Here is a 13,262-nt window from a genome sequence, read left to right as displayed (position 1 = left end):
ACATTATATGCAGCCAGGTGATGATAAAACTGGGGCTCAGATGCTCTTTTCAATAAGTAATTTAATTCTATATAAATTAACAAAACTGACTCAAGAAGAGGTAGAAACTAGAGGGAGGGTGGTGCCACCATGTGTGAGCAGGTGTTCTTGGTCAATATTCCGGACCGACTGGGTGAACAGATGAACGAATGAATGGAGAAATGGATGGATGGGTGGGTGGGTGGATGGATAGATCAATGAATGGGTGCGTTGCCGATGCTTTTTACTGCAATAACACACACTCCCATTGCCTTGCAGCATAAAGAGACCCACAATATCAACCATCACTGTGGACATAGCCAACAAAGAAATTTCATGCTTGGACCTGAAGCCACTGGTATGACCCAAACTTCAGCCGTCCCACACTCTTTGTCCTTAGCGTTAAGGCTGATAACAGCGGGCCTTGGCTGGCTTGTCCCCTAGCGGCTGGCTAAGCTCACGCTCACGATCTGAAAATGGAGGTGATTCTGCCCTGGTTGCCAAGGTCACTGCCCCTTCCCCATCGTCTTCCCCCAGGGCTGTGCCTCAGGACTCACCAACCTCGGAGCAGGTGTACTAGCTGGGGGTTATCAGACGGCGGGACCTCAGCGGTGCCCTATAGATCAGGCAGGCTCTTAGGGCTTGACTCTGTGAGTCCCAGGCACCGGGACACCGCGTTGCGACCCGGGCGCAGGGTTTCTGGTCCCGGCCGCGTCAAGTGCGCCCCCTCGTGGGCTTTCATGGTGCCCTCGCTGACCGGGGTCAGCATCCCCATCCCCGCCTTGTCTCTCCCCCCTTACATCCCCCCGCCGCTGCAGACAGCCCTCATTTCAGTCGGTTGTGACCTGGAGAAGAAGATCGTCATTCAGAAGTGAGTATGTCGATATGGGGTGGGGAGGGGAGAAGTGGGGGGTGGCGAGGTGGGGAGTGGATGAGATGGTCACCATTGCTTCACAACTGCGAAAGTTGGGTGACACTACCCTGTCTGCTTTTGCATATGTTTAACATTTCCATAACGAACAGCTCCATAATTAATCCTAACAGATGAAGTCAGAGTCTGCAGTGGGTGGCTGCCCGCGCCCCCCACCCCCCCCGCACCGACTTGGTGAAATTTACATGTTCTCCCTGCTCCCTCATCCTTTGCTCATTCCCTTTCTCCCCTTTAGTCCCTGAGTTCCTCATTTTGACTAAAATTGCTCAGAGAGGGCTTCCCTGGTGGCGCAGTGGTAGAGAACCCCGCCTGCCAGTTCAGGGGACACGGGTTCGAGCCCTGGTCCGGGAAGATCCCACATGCCGCAGAGCAACTCAGCCCGTGCGCCACAACTACTGAGCCTGCGAGCCACAACTACAGAGCCCGCCTGCCACAACTACTGAGCCCACGCACCTAGAGCCTGTGCCCCGCAGCAAGAGAAGCCACTGCAATGAGAAGCCCGTGCACAGCAACGAAGACCCAATGCAGCCAAAAATAAATAAATGAAAGAAATAAATTTATAAAACTGCTCAGAGATTTTGGGTTTAATCGCCTGCTGAAAATTTGAGGAACTTTGCCCCCAGGATCCATAGTTACTGCAGAGAACGCAGCCATGAGAAACCAAGAAAAGGAAAGGAAGAACCCCTGAAGACTAGCCAAACTGCCACACGTTTTCCCCTTCGGGCGGTGGTGTGCCAGCAAATGGGCGACAGCCAGTTCTGGGGGAGCCCGGATTTGTAGCATTTGCCAATTCCCGTGGTGTAAATGCTCCCATGGAGCCTACAGATCGCTACCAAAGTCTCTACTGGCTCATGAAACTCCTGAGGATATAACAGCTGGCTCTCGGAGGTGGTAAGAGCCAGCCTCAGCGCTCCACTGCATGGGGCAATAATAAAGTCAAGTGACGATTTTACCAGATTTTTCCCCCCAAAAGGGAAACGCTTTATTGAGTCAACCAATGCTGTTATCAGTATTTAGAACATATGTGCAGGAAAGCCTTTAAAACAATCTTTTCAAAGCTGCTGCCATAAAGAGAGTGGGAAAGGTATTTGCCACACGTGTAACTAAAAGAGGATTTGTGTCCAGAATTTATAAAGAATTCCTACGAATCAGAAAAAAAAAAAAAAAAAGACAAATGTAAAGAAAAAAATGGGCAAAAGGCTTGAGCAGGCACTCCCAAAAAAGGGGGAGAAAAGGCTGGTAAACACAAAAAGGTGTTGAAAAAGTGGTCAGTTTCATAGGAAAATGAAAATGAAAGCTACGTTAGAGACCGATATTCAGCACGAGCATGGCAGAATTGACAAAGCCTAGAAGGTAAAACTATAAGGATGGGAACCCCCCGGCAGCCTCAGGAACCCCCAGACATTGCTGGTGGGCGTGTACATTTTTCGGCTGCTTTGGAAAGCACTTCTTTCCACCAGCAACTCCACTCATGCACATCTGCACTGATCTAGGTTCCAGAATGTTCTCAGCAGCGTTATTCTGAATAGCTCCAAGCTGGAAGCAGGCCAACTGAAACGTCCATCGACAGAAGGATGGGTAAACCAAGTGCAGGGTTTTGATACCACAGTGTCACAGCAGTGAAAACGAATGGAGCAGGATTGCCTGGGCGGATCGTACAGACGTGGGCATGGAATCAGAAGAATACACAGCATGATCCCAGTCTTAAAAACCCAAAATCGGGACTTCCCTGGCGGTCCAGTGGTTAGGACTCTGCACTTCCACTGCAAGGGGCACAGGTTCCATTCCTGGTTGGGGAAATAAGATCCCACAAGCTGGGTGGCACAGAAAATAAAAAATCCAAAATCAGGCAAAAATAAACTACAGTCAGACCTCGTATCTGCAGGTTCCGCATCCGCGGATGCAAACAGCCAAGGGTGGATCGGGTTTAAGTTCGTGGCTGGTTGAATCTGTGGCTGTGGAACCCGAGAATACAGAGGCCCCCGCTATGGGACTTGAGCATCCTTGGATTTTGTTCTCTACGGCAGATCCTGGACCAGTCCCCTGCAGATACCAAGGGATGACTGCATGTTGCTTAAGGATACATGCACAGGTAGTAACAGTACAAAGAAAAACAGGGAAAGGATTGTCTCAAAAGTCAGGACACCCAGCTCCCAGATCTCCATGTGTAACATCATTCTCCAATACAAGGAATTAGGGCTCCTTGGCGAAATGGCTGACTCTAGGCCAGGCAGGGAAGATTCAAGGTGAGCCTGGAGCATCTTGGAGAAACAGAAAGTAAGAAAGGGCTCAAAATCCAACCAATGGGGAGATAACATATGTCAAAGGGAACAATTCACAATTCTTTGGTCCCGCGTGGGTTCAGGCAGCTTCTCACCATCTTTTGTCGCTCGCAGTGAAATCTCAGCCTGTTACAATGGCATCCTCGACCCTGCGGCCCTTCAGGACAACTATAGCTACGTCATTGAGAGGTGAGCCCCCCGCCCCCACTGCCACACACACGTGACCATTTGGTGTGCATTAGCCAAAGGCGAATCAAGAATCATTATTTAAATTTGTATTTATGTATTTGGCTGCACCGCACCGCGCCAGCATGCGGAATCTTAGTTCCCCCAACAGGGGTTGAAACCCCCTGCAGTGGAAGCTCAGAGTCTTAACCACTGGACATCCAGGGAAGTCCCAAGAATCATTTTTAAACCGTAATGGAAAAGAAAACAAATGTTTTTTGGAGAAAGGAAAAAAAAATCATTTTAAAATTGATACCCTGCCAGTTGATATCCAGCCCACAAGGAATCCGAGGGAGCGAGCAGACAGGTAGGGAAGGTGGCTGGGCCTTCGGGGAATCAGTGAGATGTGGCAGGGCCCCTGGCCCAGGTCTGCCCAGGCTCTGCCACCTGCTGGGCCAGCCTTCAGACCCCTCCCCAGCCTGCCACCAGCTCCTGGAGCACGGTCCCCTGTTCATCCCAGCTAGCGGAGTTGGCCAGACACTGTCCAGCCGAGGCAGGAGGGGGTGGCCGGCCAAGGTGACCCCCTCTGCAGGGCGGCACAGAGAGGCCCTCCGACACTGGTGCACACCACCGACCCCCTGGCGTGGGAAGACACTCGTGGGTCTTATACGACGTGACCCTCGCCCCTCCAGCACAAGCCAAGAGTCCGTCCCCCGTCCAGACCCACGGCCAAGACGGAAACCGACGCTGCTGAACTTGCCAACCAGTGAGGCTGCAGCCAGAGCGCCTGGGGGCATGAGAGTGTGTGAGTCAGGGTCTCCAGAGAGAGAGAGAGGCCACAGGATGTGTGTGTGAGACAGAGAGACACAGAGGCACAGAGAGACAGAGAGAGAGAGACAGAGACAGAGATTTATTTTAAGGACTTGGTTCCCGGACTGTGGAGGTCTGGTGAGTCCACAGTCTGATGGGGGAGGCTGGGGGCTGGCAGCTCAGGGAAGAGTTGCAGTTCTAGTTCAAGGCCATCTACAGGCCGACGTCTTTCTTGCTGGGGGAGGCCCATGTTTGTTCTACTCAGGTCTCCAGCTGCACCCACACTAGGGAGAGCACTGCTTTACTGATTTCAATATTAACCTCTGCCCCAAAGAAGAGCCTCACAGAAACACCCAGAATCACATCTGACCACAGTCGAGGTGCTGTGGCCCAGCTATGTGGACCCGGAACGTCAACCACCGCGGGGGTCCCAAGGTCATTTCGACCATGACGCTGAATCCCCCGCTCAGACGCGCCTCCACGATCGTGACCCCATGTGCAGGGAAGAAGCGAGGCTGTGGGCGGGTGGACGTCCGGGCGCCCGGTGGGAGCTCGCCCGTGTCTGTGTCCTGCTCTCCCACAGGGAAGCCTACGACCCCAACTTCCGGGGTCAGAAGGCCACGGAGGACCTGGAGGTGCCTTACCGCTACGAGAAGCTGGGCTGCCCCATCCTCGTCTACTACGACACCCCATGGAAGCCGGTGGTGGAGCTGTGAGGACCCACCCCCCCAGTCCCCCACCCCGCCAGCCCCCCGCCGCCCTCACCATCATCACAGGCCCCCAGAGCCCTCTCCACCCCTTTGCTCTGGCCGCATCCTCTCCCTGCCTTTTCCCTCCTAGCTCTCAGCTCACACATCCCCTCCCCTTCCCCGTCTTAGCTCCGCGGCCTGAACAAAACACCTCAGACTGGGGGGCTTAAACAGCAGACATGACTTTCTCACGGTCCTAGAGGCCGGAAGTCCAAGTGCCAGGTGTGGGCAGGCTGCTTCCCCCAGGCCTCTCTCCTTGGCCGCAGAGGCCGCCACTTCCCGTGGCATCAGGGCCCACCCTTAGGACCTCGCTCAACTTCGATTGCCTCGTTTAAGGCCCCACCTCCAAATCCAGTCGCACCGGGGGTTGGGGCTTCGCATAGGAATTTGGGGGACACGTTTCAGGCCACGCCACTCGCTCCGCCCCCTTCCGTGGATTCTGTCTTCCTTCATTCCGTCCCCGCCCCCCGCGGACCGCTGCACTAAGTAGTTGTTGACGGACTGAACGGTGGGGGCAGAAGCCACTCACACGTGGCAACACTTAGGTTCATTAGAACGTCACGTGTTAGCTCCTCGTGGCCTCAGTCCCACAGCCGGGTGAGACCGTGGGCCGGGCACGCCCCTAACTCAGAGCTGCCACGTTGGGGGGGGGGGTGCTGCCGGCCTGGGGTGAGGAGCGAGGGAAGGGTCCCATCAGAGGAGGGGTGTAAGCCCCAACCTGGCAGGAGACAAACGTGCATCCAAACATAAGTTTTGGTTTTTTTTTTTTTGACCCCCGCATCTTGCGGGGACCTTAGTTCCCCATCCAGGGATGGAAGCCGGGTACGTGGCGGTGGAAGCCCGGACCCCTAACCACTGGACCACCAGGGAATTCCACCCCCCCCCAAATAAGGATTTAGAGCAACCCTAATTCACCACCCTAAATGTATACCTCTGGAATGTTTGCAGGTGTCAAAAAATAAGCAACCCCCAGTCCCCGACCCCATCGGCGTCCTGTCCCCACCTGCCACTGCATATCCGCGTTGACCGTCCCAGAAGTGTCAGCCTGGTGGGGGGGTGGCCGCGCCCCGCTCTGCCACCTCCCACCACCCCCAGATGGTCTCACAACACATCAGGGCCCCCAGCCTCCTCCCGCCACCGAGGGCGCCCCAGCAGCCTTGCCTGTGCATGGTGTGTCCCAGGTGGAGGGAAGGAAAGTTCCAGGAGGTGGTCGAGGCCGAGTACGTCCTGCTGGAGGTGAACGGGCTGTTCACGTACACGTACTCCCTGACGGCCGACACGGCCCTCTGCAGTTCCCAGCCGCAGAACTGGACCACCATAGCCAAGACGGCCGGCGACAAAGGGCCCTTCGCCTGGGACCGAGAGGTAGGGCCTGCGTTCTGATTATTCCCAAAACAGGTCGCAGAAGGCGACGACTGGTCAGGCCCACTGTGTGTTGGGGGCCGACTTGGTCTGTTCGGGCTGCTGTAAAGATCACCATAGACCCCGCGGCTTGTAACAGCAGCATTGGTTTCTCACGGTTCTGGAGGCTGAGTCCAACATCAAGGCGCCAGCAGATTTGGTGTCTGGTCCCTGGTGGTGCCTTCTGTGTCCTCACACGGCAGAAGGAGCGAGGGAGCGCTCCTGGGTCCCTTTATAAGGGCGCCAATCTCCTTCAGGAGGGCTCCGCCCCCAGGACCTAATCACCTCCCAAAGGCCCCGCCTCCTAATACATCACCTTCTGGGGTAGGTTTCAACATATGAATGGGGGGCGGGGCAGACATTCAGTCCCTAGATGGGGTGTCAGGGGATGGAAATGTAAGACGCACAAACTCTTTGGGAATCTCTCTCAAGGGAATCGGAGACGATCGGAGGTGTAGGGTCGAAGGCGCTCATGGAGCACAATGCTGATAATGTGCAAAATTCTGGAACCATCCAAATGCCCATTATTTAAGGGGCTGATGATATTTATGGTCCGTTCTGCTCAACGAGCGTTTCTATCACGAACGTTGGTTGGTACAAGATTGACAAATAAGGTTATGGTGTCAGTGAAAGGAAGACATCGCATTGTTCCTCTGGGGGTGGGGGAGCTTCTGGCGCATATTAATTCGTTTCCATCCACCCTCGGCCTCTCAACGCCAAGGGCGAGAACACGGCGCAATGGGGCCACGTCACCAGCAGGGGGCGCGCGCTCTTCGCGCCCAAAGCCGGTTCCAGCGCGAACTCCTGACTCCTTAATTTTGTGTTTGCTCTCTTAAAAGCCCGCAGCCTCACCCGTTCCTTACACCCCATTCCATCGTGTGAGTTTGGTCATGTATTTTGGTTGGTGACGTTGGTTTTATTTATTTTTTTAACCGAGGTGAAATTCACGTAACCGATAATGAATGATTTTAAAGCGTGCAACTCCTACAACTCGGGTATGCGTTTTGTGCATTCGCAAGGTTACCCAAACACCACCTCCCTGGCCGTTTCTTTAAAAAGAACAAGCCACACATGGAGCTTGGCTTATTTATTACTTTCTGACTGTGCCAGTGTTTGTATTTGCATTCTTTTTATTAGCACTCTCGTTCAAAGTGGCACGCATGCGTTTAAGAGATTGTCCCATTACTTTTTTTTCCCCATCAGCCCTGGTGGCCGATTTTGTAGAACCCTGAGGGTTTTTCTATCAAGACAGAGCCACAATGCCTGCATGTCCAGCAGTCATTGGATGGGCTGTTAAACAGCCACTGAACCGCTAAAAGTGAACCACTGAACCACTAAAAACCATGCGGTGGCGCTGGCGGTGGCAAATAAATGGTCTTTAGGCAAAGCAGCTGTGTCTCCTTTTTTATTTCACATAGTTTTTACGCGGCCCAGCTTTTTTTCTTTTACTCCCAAAGGATTTTTTTTTTATTTTAATTGTGGTCAAGTATGCATAACAAAAAATTGACCATCTTACCCATTTTTAAGTGCACAGCTTGGTGGCATTAAGTACATATGTATTGCTGGACAACCATCCCCACCGTCCATCTCCAGAACTTTCTCATCTTCCCAAACTGAAACTCTGTCCCCAGGAAACGCTGACTCCCCGGCCCCTCCCCCAGCCCCCGGCCCCCACCATCTACTTCCTGTCTCTGTGGATCTGCCTCTCTAGGGACCTCCTGTGAGTGGATTCACACAGTATTTGTCCTTCTGTGTCTGGCTTCTTTCTCTGAGCATCATGTCCTCAAGGTTCATCCACACTGTAGCATATGTCAGGATATCCTTCCTTTTTAAGGCTGGATAACATTCCATTAGTGGGTACGGACCACACTTTTTTTTTATCCATCATCTGTCAGTGGACACTTGGGTTGCTTCCACCTTTTGGCTGTTATGAACGGTGCCGCTACGAACGCGGGTGTGCAAACATCTCTTCGAGACCCTGCTTTAGTTTTCTGGTGTCTCTTCTTATAAGGGAAGTAATCCCATTATAGAGGCCCAACCCTCAGGACCTCATCAAAACCTTATCACTTCCCAATGCCCCACCTCCAAATACCATCCCACTGGGGGATGGGGGGGGGCTTCAACATACGAATGGCGGTGGGGGACTCGAACAGTCAGTGCGAGGCAGGGGCGCGAAAAGCAGGACCTGGTGATGGACTGGATGTCGGAGGAGGAGGAGGCAAGCGTCAAGCACGGCCCCCCCCAGTTCCCAGCCTGAGCACCTGGGCAGATACTGGCTCAGGGATGAAGCGAGCGGTGGAGGGAAACACACACAGCTTCATTCTGCAACTGCTGAACTCAAGGCGCCACCGAGGAGGAGGCAGTGGAGGAGCCCGGTGGCCAGCAAAACATAGGGAGACAAGTCAGGGCTGGCGTCGGTTTGGAAGTCTTCTGTGTGTTGCGTGGTAACTTAAAGGTGTGTCTGCCAAAGAGGCCAAGAGGAGGGCCCGGAAGCAGGGCCTGGGGATAAACGGCGCCCATCCAGGTGGCCATCCACACCGTGGACACGTTTGCTTTTTGTGTGTGTGTGTGGCCTCTCACTGTTGTGGCCTCTCCCGCTGCGGAGCACAGGCTCCGGACGCGCAGGCCCAGCGGCCATGGCTCACGGGCCCAGCCGCTCCGCGGCATGTGGGATCCTCCGGGACCGGGGCACGAACCCGTGTCCCCTGCATCTCGGCAGGCGGACTCCCAACCACTGCGCCACCAGGGAAGCCCTGATGTGGTGTTTTTAGGTGCATTTCTTCTACTGTGGGCCAGGTTCAGCATCTTTTCCCGTGGGAGGGTCATTTTCACCTCTTTGTTCCGCGGATTGTGTGTTCATGCTCTGTGCCCACTTTCTTATCGGGATTTTGGGCTTCTCTTAATGTTTAAGAGCTCTTTATAGATCCATGAGATTAAGCTTTTATTTGCCATGTAATTTGCAAATAGTTCCCCCAGTTTGCCTTTTGTCTTTCAGTTTTTGCTTACTTTGCCATGCAAAATGAGTTCCTTACTTCTTTTCTCTTTATCTTTGGCTGCAGCACGGGGCATGTGGGATCTTAGTTCCCCGACCAGGAATCGAACCCACGCCCCCTGCAGTGGAAGCACAGAGTCTTAACCACTGGACCGCCAGGGAAGTCCCGAGTTCCTTATTTCTCATAACGTTGGACTCACTGTTATTTTTACACTTTTGCTTTTGGAATTTCCATCCCTTCTCTTGTTTACAAGCCTAGCCCCACCCTCCCTTCTGGGTCCACAGGCAAATAGTGCAGAAGATCAAAGTGTAGGCAAGACCCTTAGAATGTGTTTAGCTCAGGGAGGCAGCATGCTGCACCGGTGAAGGGCCAACAGTTGAGTTCAAGGACATTTCCCCTTTATGTGACACCCTGGGACCTGAAGGCAGGGTGGAGAAGCCACAGCTGCCACCTGACCACCTCTGGGCACCCACGACTGCTTCCCAAGGAGCCCTGCTGGCTCTGTCTCACTTCCACCTTCAGGTTCCCCAGGTGTGTTAGTTAGCTAGGGCTTTGTAACAAAAGGACCACAAACCACATGGGTTAAACACCAGAAGTTTATCCTCTCCCAGTTCTGGAGGCCAAAAGTCCGAGATCGAGGTGTCGGTAGGGCTGGTTCCTTCTGAGTCCATGAGGGAGAATCTGTCCCAGGCCTCTGGCCTGGTTTCTGGTGATTTGCTGGCCATCTTTGCATTCCTTGGCTTGTAGGCGCATCGCCCCAATCTCTCGCTTCATCTTCCCACGTTCTTGTCCCTGTGCGTGTCGTCTCTGGGTCTAAATTCCCCCTTATTCTAAGGACACCAGCCATGCTGGATCAGGCCCTCTCTAGCGAAAGACCCCATCTCCAAATAAGGTCACCACCTGAGGTCCTGGGGGTTAGGACTCCGACATATGACTTGGGGGAGGGACTCGACTCAGCCCATAACACCCAGAGCACATGCCATCCGCAGCATCTGATTCATACCAAGACTCAGAGCTGCAAGGGACCCTGGCGAGCTGAGCTGTTGTGCCTGCAGCCCCCAAAGCTGGGGCAGGCACAGGAGGAGGGGGTGGGAAGAAGGCTCCACAGTCACAAATCGTCTGGCCTGCCCGGCGGGCACTTGGTCCCGGACTCACACCCACGGGTGCTGGCGGGTGGCGGCACCGGTGGGGCCGTGCGTGCGGTGGCGGCACCTGTGGGCTGGCGCGGTCCTCCCCGGGGCAAGCAGGCATGTCTCTGGCCTCCTCCGCAGAATTACGTGAGCTGCCACAAGCCTAACGACGACGCACCCCTGAGGTGGCCCACAGCCCCGTATCAGATCTTGGGAGGCCCGACAGAGAACAAGGTCGTTTTCGACCAAAGAAACGGCATCTACGTCTTCTTCATTTCCATCGTGGATCCATACTACAGGTGAGTCGCCCTGTGCCAGGGGCCTCTGGGGGAACAGCTGGCTCTCCGGGGGCAGGTTGCACACACGAGGGGGACCCCCTTTTCTCCCTCCCCTAGGATGACATTTGTTCACTTGCTAAATAAATGCTCATTCAAAGGCCACGCTGGGTGCCGGGGGAACGGCGATGACCGGCAGCCCTGTCCCTGCCCTCGGGGGCCAGAGTCACCCTCATGCCACGTCTAACAGGTGGGGTGCGGGAGCCGGTGTAGACTGGCTCCCCAACACTGATCAGTAGATATTCAGGGATTTTGCAAGCCGGCTGGCTTCCCGCCAGCAGCTGGAGTACTGACACCGCGGAAACTGACATTACAGGCCGGCCCAACCCTGCCCACCCACTGTGCTGGCTCAGATCATTAACGGGCTCCCACCGGCAGGGGGAATACGGGCGGCCTTCTCCCCCGCTCCCCCATCACCTGTCCCTTCCAGACGGACACAACGTCCACCCCCAAAAGCGCGGGGAGACCCCGCCTTCCCTAAAGGCCCCAGACCCTGGACCAGCTCTGGGACGCCACAGGCGGAAGGCAGCGGGGTGGGGATGACCAGAGGAGAGAGGGGGTCTGGGGGGGTCCGCCTACAAGGCTCATCCCCTGCCCTCCCTGCACCCTGCTTCCAGCAGAGCCCCCGGCGACTTGCCCCCTTTACCTGGTGCCCTTCCCTCCATCCTGCCATCCCCACCTGCCTGCAGCCACCCGAGGGACGCCTGCGGCCCCCCTCACACCCCCCACTCTGCGTCCATTGTGATGAGTGCTTTGTTGGTCTCTCCTGCCCGCCCCCCAGACTGAGCCTGCCATGCGGGGGGTGGGGGATCCCTTGTCTCCAGACCAGGGGGCCACAGGGGTCCTGGGGAAAAATATGACCTCTGCTAAAATAAGTAAGATGTTAAGGAAAAACCCAAACGAACCTTCTGGCCAACACAATACAGAGACGACCGCAGATTTACAGAGGATGGAAGTTAAGTGTATATAAATGGAACTCAGTGCCCGGAGTCAGTGCTCCAGGCCCAGCTTCCTGTCCCCGTGAATTTTAAAACGTCTGCTGGGGGAACTCCTTGGCGGTCCAGCGGTTAGGCTCTGTGCTTTCACGGCCGAGGACCTGGGTTCGATCCTCGGTCGGGGAACTAAGATCCCGCGAGCTGAGCAGCGTGGCCAAAAAAAAAAAAAAAAAACAACAAAAAAACCAGTTTGCTGGGGTGAAGGGTGAGGCCCCCAAAGGCGGCGCCCCAGAGCCTCTCCCTGCCCGCCCCTCGCAGCTACTGTCACCTGGAGGCCACCTTCAGCGTCTACGTCTACGGGGCCTTCCCGCTGCCCGTCTTCCCGCCTGAGGTCACCATCGTCCTGCTCACGGGGGCCACCCTGCTGTCCGTGTGGCTGGCCTACGTGATACCCAAGCTGCTTCCCACTGAGCGGGGCCTCAGGGTCAAGGGCTTCTGGGTCCGTCTGCGCAGGAGATGCAGGAAGTCTTGTGCGTGTGTCTGGGCCAGGTGCTGAGCACGCCCGGGGGGTGGAGGTGGGGTGGCAGGGTGGCAGGGAGCAGGCAGAGCTGTCTTGAAATAAAGCGTTCGGTGAGATAGCTGGTAGCAGTGGGTATCGCTCATGTTTTGTGGTTTTTCTGCACACACCTGCCTCCCTCAACATTCTGGCACCAGAGTCCCTTTGAACTCCGGCACCTACGTGGGTTGTTAACGGTGAGAAGGTGGGCAGCCCAAGCGCTAGCGAACAGGAGCTTTTGGTGAAACGAGCCCGCACAGGCACGTGGTGGGGTCATCGATCGGCAAGCCCCGGAGATGCATCGGACACTTGACGTGTTCTGTTAGAGAAACATGAGACCCAAGGAAAAGGGCAGGGGCTGCAGAAGACAGGGACGGGGGAGGGGGTCCACCTCTGTTGTTAAGCCCTGACATATACACAGACCAACATGTTTACGTGTGTTTCGTGATGTCCACGAACAAAATTTGGAAGCATAGCACATATTTTACATGTACCTGTGTTACGCATGCATATGTATACAGATGATGCGCACACGTGTATACGCATGTGCAGTGCTGTGTGCACACATGTATATAACATGTAGGCACACGCACGCACGTATGCGTGCATGTTATACATGTGTGTGCATATTACCTATGTGTGGGTGTGTACATGCATGCACGTGTATATCTGCAATCTACATGTGTGTGCATATGTCTATAACACATGTTCATGCACACATATGCACCCGTGGGTGATGTGTATCTCACATACGAGCACGTGTATAACGTGCACACACACGTGTGCGCATGTATATATTTATGCATAAGCTCATTGCGCACATGCGTGTAGATAACATGCATGCCCACGCACGTGTACGCGCATGTATGCGTGTGTGCCGATGTGCATATGCACATGTGAATACACATATAGGTGTGCATACAATGTACACATACATGTATTTGTACGTTTGATCAG

At 54.7% G+C, this 13,262-nt stretch overlaps 1 protein-coding gene across 1 annotated transcript in view; it reads left to right on the top strand.

The window, feature by feature from the left end:
- CATSPERD (cation channel sperm associated auxiliary subunit delta) overlaps positions 1 to 12,393 on the top strand; it is a 40,729-nt gene extending 28,336 nt beyond the window's left edge. Inside the window, exons 17-23 of the mRNA XM_067033325.1 lie at positions 298 to 376; positions 837 to 889; positions 3,346 to 3,420; positions 4,790 to 4,918; positions 6,137 to 6,320; positions 10,621 to 10,778; positions 12,068 to 12,393. Coding sequence (XP_066889426.1) covers positions 298 to 376; positions 837 to 889; positions 3,346 to 3,420; positions 4,790 to 4,918; positions 6,137 to 6,320; positions 10,621 to 10,778; positions 12,068 to 12,305 — 916 coding nt within the window. The 3' untranslated portion in view covers positions 12,306 to 12,393. The remainder of the gene's footprint in view (positions 1 to 297; positions 377 to 836; positions 890 to 3,345; positions 3,421 to 4,789; positions 4,919 to 6,136; positions 6,321 to 10,620; positions 10,779 to 12,067) is intronic.
- The last annotated feature ends 869 nt before the right edge of the window (positions 12,394 to 13,262 follow it).

This window comes from Kogia breviceps, chromosome 4 (assembly GCF_026419965.1).
Source record: "Kogia breviceps isolate mKogBre1 chromosome 4, mKogBre1 haplotype 1, whole genome shotgun sequence".
Classification (NCBI taxonomy): Eukaryota; Metazoa; Chordata; class Mammalia; order Artiodactyla; family Physeteridae; genus Kogia; species Kogia breviceps.
Note: the sequence above shows the minus strand (reverse complement) of the source record. Positions and strands in the feature narration are given on the sequence as shown.